The following is a 13447-nucleotide window of genomic DNA, read 5'->3' on the forward strand; positions in this document are numbered from 1 at the left end:
TCTGAGAGACCACAAGTGGCTCTTGCTGGGAATGGTGTGATTGTTCGAAATATCCTAATGAGTGGCTACGGAGTGTAGAGAGAGTTATAAGGAGTTCAGTATGAGTGGGATTTTCACATGCATCATCATGAGCTGTTTCAACATATTGTGCTTTTGAATGAGTATGTTCTATCGTGTGTGTGTGTGTGTGTGTGTGTTTGTGTGTGTGTGTGTGTGTCTGTGTGTGTACACATGTATTTGTGTGGGTGGGTGGGTGTCAGAGGGATGGTGCTGTTGCTGCTCTGCATCCGTCTCCCACACCCACTCGTGGGCGATGCACACATTTCTCAACCCACAGGAAGCTGGAGGTCCTCCAGCTGTGTGTAAAGAAAAATCTGATACTGTTTTTTGTCTCTTTTGGGTTCGCTTTCTCTGCTCATTTTTTTCAAAGCTGTTGGTTTGCCCCTAGAGACTTTACACTAAGAGTAGCGACTGTTTTTGGGGGGCTAAATTGATCCAGACCCCCACCACCCAACCTTTCTTTCCCACAACACTTCCCGCCTTTTGAGCCAATGCAGAACATCACTGCCAGATGTTAAAGTAAAACAAACTGTAGTATATAAAGATAATCCCTCAGGAGTCAGCATAGTTTAGCAGAGTGTAAAAGATCACAAACACACACAAACACACACGCACACACACACACACACGCACATACACACAGCACATCTCTGGCGGTGTGTTCTCATGAGGGAATTATGGGATGCAGTCGCTTGGTCACGTTTGAGTGTGTTGGTGAGTGAGTGGGACGGTGGGAAGGGTCAAGCGGTTCCCATCACCACAGACACACACACACACACACATGCACGTCACAGTCATGTACACTAAAAGTTTGATTGCTGACGGGTGTCTCTTGTGTATGAACATCACCAAACAGATTGATGTAAACACAGACAAGCTCTTGACCCCTCACACGAAACAAAAAGCACTTAGCCACAGTTGTAGCCTGCACTAAGGTTGGGTTTACATCCTGAAGCTTTCATTGTCACTTTGTGACAGTTACACAAAGATGTGGCATCGGTACGGTGTAGTGGGTAACACTGTTGCCTTCCACAGAGTAGACTTGACTTTGATTACCAGGCTGGGCAGGAACACCATGTTCCTGGCAAGACATTTGCCTACCACTTTAACATAATTAAAATTGTATGTTACTCTTGAGAAGAGCCTTGGCCAGATATTCATCACATTTCAATGTTTCATTAGTAAAGCAATGTTATTAGTACAGTGTAAGCAAAATAGTCCTGTACTTTTCATCAAAATGCATTTTAATTGTATCCTTTTGTGTATATCAAGATTTTCCTTAGGTGAAATTGGTATATTTGTACCTTGTAATAGCTGAATTTTAGAAGTCCGTGCACAAATCAGTGTAATAAACTATGGTACACTTATGTTTACTAAATAAAACAACTCAAGTCCTGTTAATTTCACTAATGTCCTGCACATTTCAGGACATTTGAAAGCACATGAAGCGAGATAACTATTTTGTATGCAAACCTCTACAAAAGCAATGGCCTCGGTTATTAGGAACTTGCCAGGCCTCTGTGTGGTTTCAGTGTGTGTCTGCAGGTTTATGCCAAAACTCATCAATGACATTTTGTTAAAGTCTGGAGTCCCTGTTTCAGGTTTGCTATTGCTTTTCAGCAACCCATACAAATGTGGACACGCAAAAGACCCCATCCTGATACTGACGTCAACATATTCAGTCAAAAAACCACACAGCTGGTCATCATGCCTTGCCAGTAACTAACCACGATTCCCCTGGACTCTCATTTTCTCCTCCTCTCTTGCCTTCCCTCTGTTGTGCTGTGTCTTTGTGTCTTTCTTACTTTCCCTGCTTTCTTATTCTCAATCTTCTCTCTCTCTCTCTCTCTCTCTCTCTCTCTCTCTCTCTCTCTCTCTCTCTCTCCCTCTCTTTTTGAAAGGAATCCATTCAAAGCTTTCCCTGTCTTTGCTGCTTGGCAGTGAATTTACCACCTTATTCATTTGCTCTTTATCCAAACATTATTTCTCCCTTCCCCTCCTGCTCCTGCAGGGCTTCACAAGAAGAATGTGATGTATCTACTGTGCCACAGCAACGGTGCTTATGATATATTGAATGCTACACAAGCAACTTTCATGCATGTTCTTTAGTGCTGTTCCACCTAATGCAGTATTTTACTTATTGCATAACTATGTATTCTGTATTTAATTTGAGTATATTCAGTAATGCAAAGTAATCACTGCAATACATTTTGACTAACACTGTTGCAAAAGTAACTGTGCACATCGTAGTCTAAACTGGTATATGTTGTTGTGGTAGGGGCGGTGGCGCAGCAGGTAGGTGTCGCAGTCACACAGCTCCAGGGACCTGGAAGTAGTGGGTTCGATTCCTGCTCCAGGTGACTGTTTGTGAGGAGTTGGTGTGTTCTCCGGGTGCTCTGGTTTCCTCCCACAGTCCAAAAACACACGTTTGTAGGTGGATTGGCGACTCAAAAGTGTCCACAGGTGTGAGTGTGTGAGTGAATGTGCGAGTGTGTGTTGCCTTGGGAAGGACTGGCGCCCTCTCCAGGGTGTATTCACGCCTTGCGCTCAATGACTCCAGGTAGGCTCTGGACCCACCGTGACCCTGAATTGGATAATAGTGACAGATAGTGGATGGATGTTGTTGTGGTCCTGGTCTCGTGATGATTGAACTGGTTTAGTCTTATAAATCCAGCAGCATATAGGGTCTATCCATAACACAGCATGCAGGTTTTCTTCATGACTAGCTATGTTGATCTATGCTATATTTTTCTAGCAGATACACTATTAGCCTAGAATCCTAGTCTGTCCAAATTGTTTAATGTGTAATGTTAGCTAATACTTAAAACACCTCTGATTTTTGTTCTACAGAATATATTAGTAGCGCTATGCAGAAATGAACATTATTGGCCTAAACAAAACAATACAACAAAAAACAACTGTATTACATTTGGCCATTAGAGGTTTTTAGCAGTGCTTAATTTGAGCCGGATCCAGCACTTCTTAAATTTGAAGTGCATGCATTCCAGAAACTGTTTGCCTGGATCCGGCACCGTTCTCAAATGCAATTGTATTCAGCTGCTCATTAAATGAAATCAACTCTCCCTGCAACTGCATGAATTGGAGAGACAAATTATGCAGCAGGGAACAACAGGGAATCAAACTCGAAGAACCAACCAGAATCTTCTTTTCAGGTAGGGGCGGGGCTTCTCCAAACAGAAGTTCTTCTGCCAATGTGAGTTCAGATTCAGTGAGAACGGATGCAGCTCATTAATCTGCTAGAGGTACAAACTAATAAGAATACACTTGTTCACAGGTGTACCACACAATGCGGACTTTACCAAATGTCGGTCAGTGTTTATTTTTTATTGCTACTTCATGATTTACAACTTAAGCACTGACTCTTTTTATAACTCACATTTGGTGCCGCTGTGGTACTGTGGAATCATTTGTGGGCATTGTAGTGTTTGTGCCTCTTACTGGAGTTTTCGGTTTCACCTTGAGGGGTGTGCCAGTTGTATTGTGGCACTTGTGTGGTTATTATCTGAGTTTTCCATTTCACATTGGCTGTTGCATTATGGCATCTGGGGGCGGCATGGTGGTGCAGCAGGTAGTGTTGCAGTCATCTGGAGGTTGTGGGTTCGAGCCCTGCTCCAGGTAACTGTCTGTAAAGAGTCTAGTGTGTTCTCCCAGTGTCTGCGTGGGTTTTCTCTGGGGCCTCGGGTTTCCTCCGATGGTCCAAAAAAAAAAAAAAAAGGTAGGTGGATTGGCGACTCAAAAGTGTGAGTGAATGTGTGAGTGTGTGTCGCCTTGTGAATGCCTGTTCCCGCCTTACAGCCAGTGATTCCGGGTATGCTCCGGACCCACCGCGACCCTGAACTGGATAAGTGCTTTACAGTGTTTCCAAAGAAAAGGTTTTGTTAAAAGCAAAAACAAAAAAGTCTGTGAATGTTCTTTAAGAACATTTTATTCCAATGTATGGAAGTCATAGTGCAAACAGAGTGTGCAGTGAATTAGGTTTTATTTGTTTTCATTGTTGTTTTTCTGGTTTTCCTGGAGGCATCAGGACAATTTAGCATTCACACTTGAAATCTCTTGTGGTCATTTGAACACTTCTGCAGGTATGAGTGAGCCCTGTACTCCCCTTTACTTAGTGCTGTTCACTTTATTAATTCCATCTGCGAACAAGTGAAAATAAGTTTCTAATGCAGATTTTAGTCATATTCCCATTGTTCCTGTGTCTGCTTGAAATAACTGATACTAAGATGTTTAGAACACCTGAAGAAGTGTTCGGGAAAATGTAGCATTTAATTTTAATATTAAAGAGTAGATATAATGATTGCTTTAAATTAATAAATTATTTAATTAATAATTAAAAAAGCAATCATTTCCAATTTGCAATGAATCTTCTTCATCTAGTGTTTTCTGATGTATTAGAGATTCTGTACTAATTATTTTTTAACATTATTTTTTAAAACATGCTCCTATTTGGGGGCCCACTATATGGAGCTTAATCTGTTCTCTATTTAGCTTTATAGTTTTCCCAAATGAAAGTATGTATGAAACGTATTCATTTGTGTATATTTTTTACACTGTTATGATTACTAGCATGGAATACTCTCCATAATGATAATAATGATGTTAATGTTAATGGCTCCTCATAATGTTGATATACAATTTCTCTCTGAATGTTAAACGATGGCGTCTTGACTGTAAACTCGACCCCCCTTGGCTTCTGTGTGCTCCACGACTTGTCCCATGTGTATCAGAGACCATGGGAAAGGAACTGAAGATTATTCTGGGAACATACACAGTATAAACCCACCCCCTCTCCCCTTAAACCATTATAACAGTGGACCCCCCCCCCCACCACCACCACCACCACACATGCACACACACACACAGTGAGGGAGTCCTTGCATTTTACTGTGCTTACTGTGCTTCCAACAACGAAGAAACTGTCCTGGGTGACCACTGTCAGGAAGTATTGGCATAATTTCTCAATGAATGGAAAATTCTTATCACCACCCCATATAACATCTCAAATCCTTCTTAATAACACATACTGTGCTCTCTCTCTCTCTCTCTCTCTCTCTCTCTCTCTCTCTCTCTCTCTCAATTAATATGATATTCCAAGTTACTCTAAAGCATTTCTTTGTTTTCTTTCTTTCTTTCTTTTCTGAGAGACACACTGATTAAGAAGTGACTGCTGAAGAATGAACTTGATTTAGTCTATGCATTAATCTTTAACTGTGGAGCTAATTTCTATAATTGTTCTTTGGTCCTCGGCTCTTAGCTGCTTTGAAGAAATGATATGCCCTTCACACAGTCACCTTTTTAATCACCTGTTAAAGAGGCTGTGTCCTGTGGCGGTATTCTGAGTGAGGAAATGACAGTGTCTTCTCTGAATTGAGTGTCTGAATGAAATGCTGCCTACTAAGGTACCTTGCTTTGGCCAGTTTTTAAAGGCAGTACAGATGTGTCCTTTGTCCCATAGTCCTTTCTGTAAACATGGTCAGGAGCTCTTGGCTGAAGAAAATGGCTAAAGTGTCACTGATGAGGTGCAGCCTCTGAAACAAACTGAAACCACAGATTTCTTTTTCTGATTTCAGAGATGTCTTTTATCTGCAACAGTTATTCCTGCTAGCAAACATTAGCATATTGGTAACAGCAACAATGTGATGTATTGTTGCCTTCAAAGTGTATGCTACAGGTCTTGACTCATGAGACTGCTTTGTCCTCAGTATACTGAGCTGTTTTTGGTAGAAAAAGCAGCTTCATTGAGAAGACAGTAGATCACTTGTTATTCATCACAGCCCTAGTTTAGTCATCACTGAGGAACATGCTGTATTTACTGTAGAGGAGGGTTGTTGTGTTCATGTCGTATCTGTTATTTATTAAAAAAGCTAGACTGTGGCTCAGAGTTACTCATATGCTTGTAGTTTTTGGGGTCTCTATATAATGTTAAATATAGCAGCTTAAGACTGCAGCATCTTCTAAGAGTTAAAAACATTTCCGTGATGTAATGTTTCACTTTTTTTTTGACCAACTCCATTGCAAGATTCCTCCTCTTCTTTTTCGTCCCCCGCCTCTGCCTCACGCTCTGTTCTTCCGCCCTCACTCCTTTTCCCACCCTTTTTTTTGAGTCCTGGCCTGTGATCTGGTTTTAACTGTTTCCAGACATCAGCACCCCCCCAACTCTGATTGCTCCCTCTCTGTCCACCCACAACAATCATCCCTCTCTCATTACTTCCTCACTCTATCGTTCTCTCTATTCTCTCTTTTCTGTCTCTCTTGCTTGGTATTCAACATTCTGTATTATTCTCCCTTTGCTTTATCTATCATTGCCTCTTTCTATCATTCTTCCTAATGTGCTCTCTCTTTCTCTCTCTCTCTCTCTCTCTCTCTGTCTCTCTCTCTCTCTCTCGTTCTCCACCTCTCCCCATTCATGTCTACTATTCTCATTTATTATCTCTACAACACATCATTATCACTACAACACATCATTCTCCTCATTCTGGCTCTTTGGTGTCTGTTTAATTTGTTTTGGCTTTCTGTCTTCACACACTTTCACACAATCTTTCTTTTTTTATCTTATTATTCCATCTCTCCCTCATTTTTATCATCTTGCTTTTGCCTTGTCCACTTTATTTCCCCTCTCTTTCTCTCATTTATTTTAATTTTTTTTTGGCTGTTTACTTACCAGCACGCACATCCTGTGTTATCATTGGTTTGGTTTCTGTCACCTTTGACCCCTAAAGCAGGTAGAGCAGGATCGGGGTCACTGTTTTCTTTTTAATTGGCTATATCCAGACCTTAGTGTTTATTTTTGTAGAGAGGTGGTGAGAGAGGGTCCCAAGATTTTGGAGGACTGCCTGTGTGTTTTTCCTGGATGATGGAGGTGGATTCCTTGATTGGTTTCCAACGAAGAGTGATGAGTAACCAGATTAAAGGTTATTTCCCCTTAGAGGACAAAATAATATGTGTAAAACCATAATATATACAACATCATATACAGCATATTGTGGGTTCTTTCACCATCGGGGTTGAGCAGCACACATTGAGCCATGTGTATGCAAGAAAATGTGATAGTGAGCAGTATGTGACATCACAATGTCCACAAAATAGCACTGCCTTTTCTGTTATTTAGGTTTTTTTATTATTATTATTCGTACATTATTGTTTCTGGCTGTTCTGTGTATAATGTGTTGTATTTGTGTTCTATAAGATATGTTTATTCTTGTTTCCTGTAACTATTGTATTGTACTGCACATTACTTCTGAGAGTGTGGGTTAGCTCTGGGTCAATGTCCACATAGTGCTATCAGCACTTTAAGAATGGTTACACTATTAAAGAGCCAGTGCAAGGTAAAACCTGCTGCCTGACTCAGCTTTTGTCTTAGGGAGCCCCACAGAATTTATTGCCTGCTGAAGGGAATGTTGTGCAATTTTTGGGGGGTGACATGGTTCTTTGTTGCATACCAGAGATCCATGAAAGATGAAGAACAATGTAACAGTAATTAAGTGTGTGAAGTACTTCTCTGTGTGTGTTTAGTGGAGCATGGCCTGGACCGGCTGTTCCTCTCGGTTCTCTTTGTACTCTAGCTCACTCTGCTTCGATTAGCACTGTGTCACAGCGTTAACGATTAAAGACAAATTAGAACCATTAGCAACAGGATGCGGAGTTCACTTTCTCAGATTAATTCACTGCTGTTCATCTGTTTGTCACTCAGATTTAGATATGAGCATTGCACTGTTAGATTGGAAAGAAAATGCCACTTCCAGCTCAAGAATCATACTCTGTGTTGGCAGAAACTGACTGTTATTCTCTCTTTCCACAGAAAAAGAAGATCTGCCACCAACAGGTCACCATGGTGGGAGTCCATGTCAGCCTTATCCCGTGGCCTGCCGTCATAACAGGTAACAGACTAAACAGAAGCTGAAATATCATCACTGCTAGGCTAAAGAAAATAAGCTTCTCTAGCTCCACTGCGCATCATGTGGTCCAAGTGTATGGCTCAGCTTATGCTTCAATGTTTTTCTACATGTCTATTTGCTTAAGAATCTATGGCTTCTTAAATGTACCAGATATATCTGTTATCCAATTTAGAATTTGCAGATTAATTATTGGAGAAAAAAAAACAACACAAAAATTGTAGTCAGGGGTGTCCTACTAGCAACAGAATTAAGGATGTATAGGAATATTGTTCTCACACTCTCATCCATAAGATGACATAATCACGTCATAAACAAAGCAGAAGTCTTTATGGAAATTATGTCCAATAATATAACAGTTATGTTACACAGAAGTGACTAAAGAGTGATAGAAATCAAGCAATTAATTCCTATTCCCCTCAAAGTATAAGGCAGCAATAATGCTGTAATAATGCTGTTGAATCTATGTACTTCATAGTCTCCATTATAAATCTTTGAAATGCTCATCTTAATTATGTAGATTTGTGTGGGTTTTGTTGTGTATGAGCTTTGTGCATGAGTTTATTTGAAACAAATATTGTTGATGATAATTTGTCTGTGTTATTTATTTATTTATTTATTTATTTATTTATTTTAAAGTCATGCTGCTGTGTTCTCCTGCCTCTGCTCTGGAATTGAACCCCAGCATCAGAGAGATCACTCTGGCCCCCAACTCTTCCTTCAGCATTACCTGCTCTGGTTGGGCACCGGTCAGCTGGAGTTTCAAACGAGAGGACAATGTCCCCGTCTTCCATACAGAGAACCGGACCTCCACCTCCAGCATCCTGCACCTGGAGAATGTGACGTGGGAGCACACAGGAGTGTATGTGTGCACTGAGAATGGATTTGATACAGAACAGAGGGAGGTGGCCATCTTCGTGCCTGGTGAGAAACACAGTGCTACTCATATCTTTTTTTATTCAATTCGGTGTTGATACATTATCTGCAAGACAACTATCTAATTGCATTACTAAACAGATTTGGCTGAAGCTATAAAACAATGCTTTTTTTTGCCACAACCCAGACAGTTTATTTGCAACATCTTTTATTCCCCTTCTATCAGACCCTGATGTGTGGTTCCTTGGCAGTGAGTATTACATGGTCACTAAAACTGGACCTGAGGGCACCATCCCATGCTTCGTGACAGACCCCCGCATCAATGTGACCCTGCACGAAAGAGAAACACTGAGCCAGGTGAAGGGTGTGTATTCTCCTAGTGTGGGGTTCACTGCTGTACTGGATGACCAGACTTACAAATGCAGAGGGGAACTGAATGGAGAGGAGAAGTGGACCGAATCATACTATGTCTTCAGCATCATGGGTATGTGCCTTTTTTAAGAATGAAACTGCAGTAATGAGACTCCTGATTTATGCAATTGTCCCTGTCACTGGGAGAGCATGAGTTCAGTCGCCAATGATGCCACAGCCACCCATAATTGACAGACCACAGTCTTCATGCTTATCACTCAATGCAGGCATCTATTAGCAAAAACACCACCACACTCCTCACAGACAGTCACCCGGAGCAGGACTTGAACCCACAACCTTCAGATCCCTGGAGCTGTGTGACTGTGACACTACATGCTGCACCACCGTGACACCCAAACCATGAATCTATAGTCCAAAGATTTAGTTATGTGCTTGTTTTATGCTATTATCAACACCAATCTCTAACCATAAACCGAAACGTAACCATAAACAACACTAAACTCCAGAAGGTTAAAAATGGCAGCATTTTGTACTTACGTATCAGTCTTTTGAATATGAGCTGTTGTTGTAGTTCATTTTGCGTCTGTCCCAAAAGCCTGGATAAATAGGGAGGGTTGCATCAGAAAGGGCGTCCGGCGTAAAACCTGTGGCAGATTGACGATGTGGCCTGCGGTTGAGCCACAGTGGCGACCCCTGACGGAAGCAGGCGAAAGAAAAGGAAGAAGAAGTTGTAGTTCTTTTTTGGAGTATAACAGAGTTTGTGTGGATTTAGCAAGACAGGGCCAGCAGGAGCTTGCTTAGAGAAGTAAAACTATAATTATAATTATATTGAGGTAAGAAATAGAATGCTATAAAATCTGAGTTGCTCTTTTTAGTAATACATGTACACATTTTTGGACATTTTGTTGATGTGATCTATTTGCAATAAATCATACAATTCAGGTCCTGAATGAAGGCTTCTTCTTTTTGTTGCATGAACAACAAGGCAGATTTGTAAAAGAAATCAAATCACATGCTTCAGTACTATATATCATGTATGTTTGCATCATTCACATTGTGTACAGTGTTTAATGTCCCATATCTCATAATGAATAGCAGAGCATGTTTACATTTATATAAAATTATTTTATTTCACAAAAGGAAATAAATATGGGGCTTTTCAGGTATGGACATTTTCAGCAAAATCTCTGCTGTGCAGCAGGTCATTCAGTCACTATGAGAGAAAATCCATTATCTGTAGTAGTTTTCACATGTGTTCTACATCTGTCTGCTTTGTTTCTCCTCAGTCCTTTTGTAATAATCCTCCCCTCCCTTTTACAAACATTCGATTTGTTACACTCTGAGTTAAAACAATGGCTGTGTTGTGTATTTATGTGTGTTTGTCTCTCTCACTTGCACATGGCCGCAGTTCCCGAGACGCTGGACGCCCACATCAATGCCTCGAAGACTGTGCTGAAGCAGGGTGAGCCGCTCAGCATTAACTGCACCGCCTATGGAGTGGAGCTGGTCTTCTTCTTGTGGGACTTCCCAAACAAAGATGTGAGTGGGCTGAAAATAAACCTTCACATCTTTTTCCGTTCTGTGTCAGCACTGCGACCCCTTCGGACAAGCTCCAACAGCCCCAATCACCTCAAGATGGGCTGCCACACCTCATTTCTGAGACTTTTTATGAGCAACACATTTTATTACAGTTTTAAATCTGACAGAATAGTAGAGGAGGACAGGAGATTGCAGATTTTTATTTTTTTTTTCTTGCTGACCAGACACTTATTTATTATGATTAATAATTTGAAACAGAAGAAGAAAGAGACAAGTGGAAAATGACATGTTATATAGATTCTGATCTCAGCCTCCCACCCATGGTTATTTAAAGTTAACTTTAGAGCTTGATAGGGCTTAGATGAAAAGTTTCTAGCCAGTTGCTGACAGAAAGAAAATGCGGGGGCTTCAAGTGAAGAGCTAATAGTTTTTTTTGGCTGCTCTAATGTCTGCCAGTAAAAGATGATGACATGGATGTGCAGGGATGTTTATAAATTTATAATGGTAGCTTTTTATTTAACAGTATATAAAGCACACAGTATTTCATGAGCATCTGGGAGAAATGGGAATCTAAATGTAACCAAAATGAGCCTAAGGTCACCATGCTCAATGGCAAGCATTAGCTAGAGGAGCAGAAAGCCCCTGAGCACTGGGCTGTAGAGCCATGGGACTCTGTTCTGTGGGTTGATGCAGCACTGGGAAAAGCTTTTGGGATGATCTGGAGTTTGTGTGTTCCAGAACTAATCAGCCAACAAATATTAGCACCATTGTAATATCCATCATAAAAAATGACCCAAAAACAGCAGGTAAGGAGTGAATACAGAGGTTTTAGCTACAGGTTGTCAATTTGAAAATGGCAAAACAACAGTGGATTAATGATAGCAGGAAGAGATCAAAATGTTTCCACAAACTTTCCCATTACTAGACTTGTTAGCACCCACTTTCTATCTGTATTTAGACAACAGATTTTGGAGGTCAGTCTGAGGGTTAATCCTGATGTATTGGTGTAACTAGTACGATGAATGGGACGTTTTGGTGCTTCGGAGAGCTCCAAAAGCATTTGAAGAAACACAAATGCATAAACAAAAAAAGAAAGGCTGCCAGGAAAATCAAACATTTTTGTCCTGGAATGTGAGGAGTCTGTCATTATAGATAAAATCTGTCAGTGAATTGATTTCCTTTCCAGTCCAAGGAAAGTAGAGAGGTTGTCCTTAAAAATGACCCTTGAGGTTTTTTTGGACAATGTGTTGTAGAAAGAAAAAAAAGAAATATTAATTAATAGATAATAAATACATTAAAGGATTTGGGTTGTATTTGAGACATTTGAATGAATTAAAATTGTCATCTACTGAAAACATAAGTTATGTGGTGTGCTCTGTTCATAGTAAAAACTATAGAAATAACTGTTATAAATATAAATATAAAAATAGTTATAACTCTGTTGACAGTATATGGTTTGCTACATGTTACAACTTGTTTCTATAAGTTGTCATTGTGTGCCTGCCTTACTTGGTTATCAGAGGACATCAGCATGATTTTACACTTATTTCATGTGCGATCAAAGCATTTGGTCATTTTTTTTCTGTACATTAGAACAGTGCATGTATTGTATGGGACACTAATGTGACATTGTGCAACGTCAGTTCCCTCTAAACCCAGTGTATTACTGTAATGTGTTTTGTGGTTTGTAGCTGTTTAGAGTGTTTTGTGGTCTGTATATTTTCATAGTAAAGACAAAGCCATAGTTTTCTGTAGTTTCACTTACGTACTAAAATAAACACTTTTAATAGATAGTGATTGTTAGCTGGGATAGGAAACAGATTTTATGGAGATTTGTTTTATATGCAAGGTATTCAGCTCAATTTAACTATGGTTTAACTTTATCCAAATAGGCTCCTTCTGGGCCACAACTCTGCAGTGATTACTATTTTCCTTTATCTAAAACACTCAAATCCATGAAGGCCTTGCTAATGTGCTGATTGATTTAATACTGTGTATTTAAAGAGGCAGAACACTGAAGTCTTCAATGTTGTGACCCATGAGGTTTGATGTCTCAAATATGCCCTTTACAGTAAATGGGTGGGGAGGGAATTTCTGCTTTTTTCCATCTACATCTGACTTCCTGTTGTTGTGTTATAAACAGACCACTGGTTTTTAATTAATATATTGTATAAACAGTAATAAGCAACAAATATTCATTCTTGATGAAGTAAAATTATTTTAGAGCTTTTAAATATTCATATCATAACAATAATATCAGTTTATTTGCCATTAAACTGATATTAATGTATTGATGTGCTCTGGCCAATGGGCACAATGCTGCAGCATCTACAGGTATAAATTGAAAGTTTCTCAAAATGCCCAGACTGAATTTGGAGGTCAAACAACTGTGCAACATCACTTTTATTAGTATTTATTAGTGTCCTTAAATGAATTCACTGCTTCTTCCTGAACTATTTGTGATCTTTGGACCCTCAGTTATATATGGAGCCACTGACAGACGTGCTGTCGAGTGTGAGCATGCGCTCATGCCTGAATATCTCCAACACCATGCTGGCACACTCGGGACGCTACTGGTGCCATGTCAGAGAGGATGTGGGAAACCAACAAGCCTCAGTCAGCATCAACATCACGGTGCTGGGTAAGCACTAAAGACAGGCCTCTTATAGTCCTTCACATATCCTCTG

At 40.2% G+C, this 13447-nt stretch overlaps 1 protein-coding gene across 1 annotated transcript in view; it reads left to right on the plus strand.

The window, feature by feature from the left end:
* The window catches only part of pdgfrb (platelet-derived growth factor receptor, beta polypeptide), a 41541-nt gene that overhangs the window by 11809 nt on the left and 16285 nt on the right, over positions 1-13447 (plus strand). Inside the window, exons 2-6 of the mRNA XM_066669461.1 lie at positions 7880-7958; positions 8613-8897; positions 9076-9333; positions 10630-10760; positions 13239-13401. Of these exons, the coding sequence (XP_066525558.1) occupies positions 7910-7958; positions 8613-8897; positions 9076-9333; positions 10630-10760; positions 13239-13401 (886 nt within the window). The 5' untranslated portion in view covers positions 7880-7909. The remainder of the gene's footprint in view (positions 1-7879; positions 7959-8612; positions 8898-9075; positions 9334-10629; positions 10761-13238; positions 13402-13447) is intronic.

The sequence above is a fragment of the Hoplias malabaricus genome, chromosome 4 (assembly GCF_029633855.1).
Source record: "Hoplias malabaricus isolate fHopMal1 chromosome 4, fHopMal1.hap1, whole genome shotgun sequence".
NCBI lineage: Eukaryota > Metazoa > Chordata > Actinopteri > Characiformes > Erythrinidae > Hoplias > Hoplias malabaricus.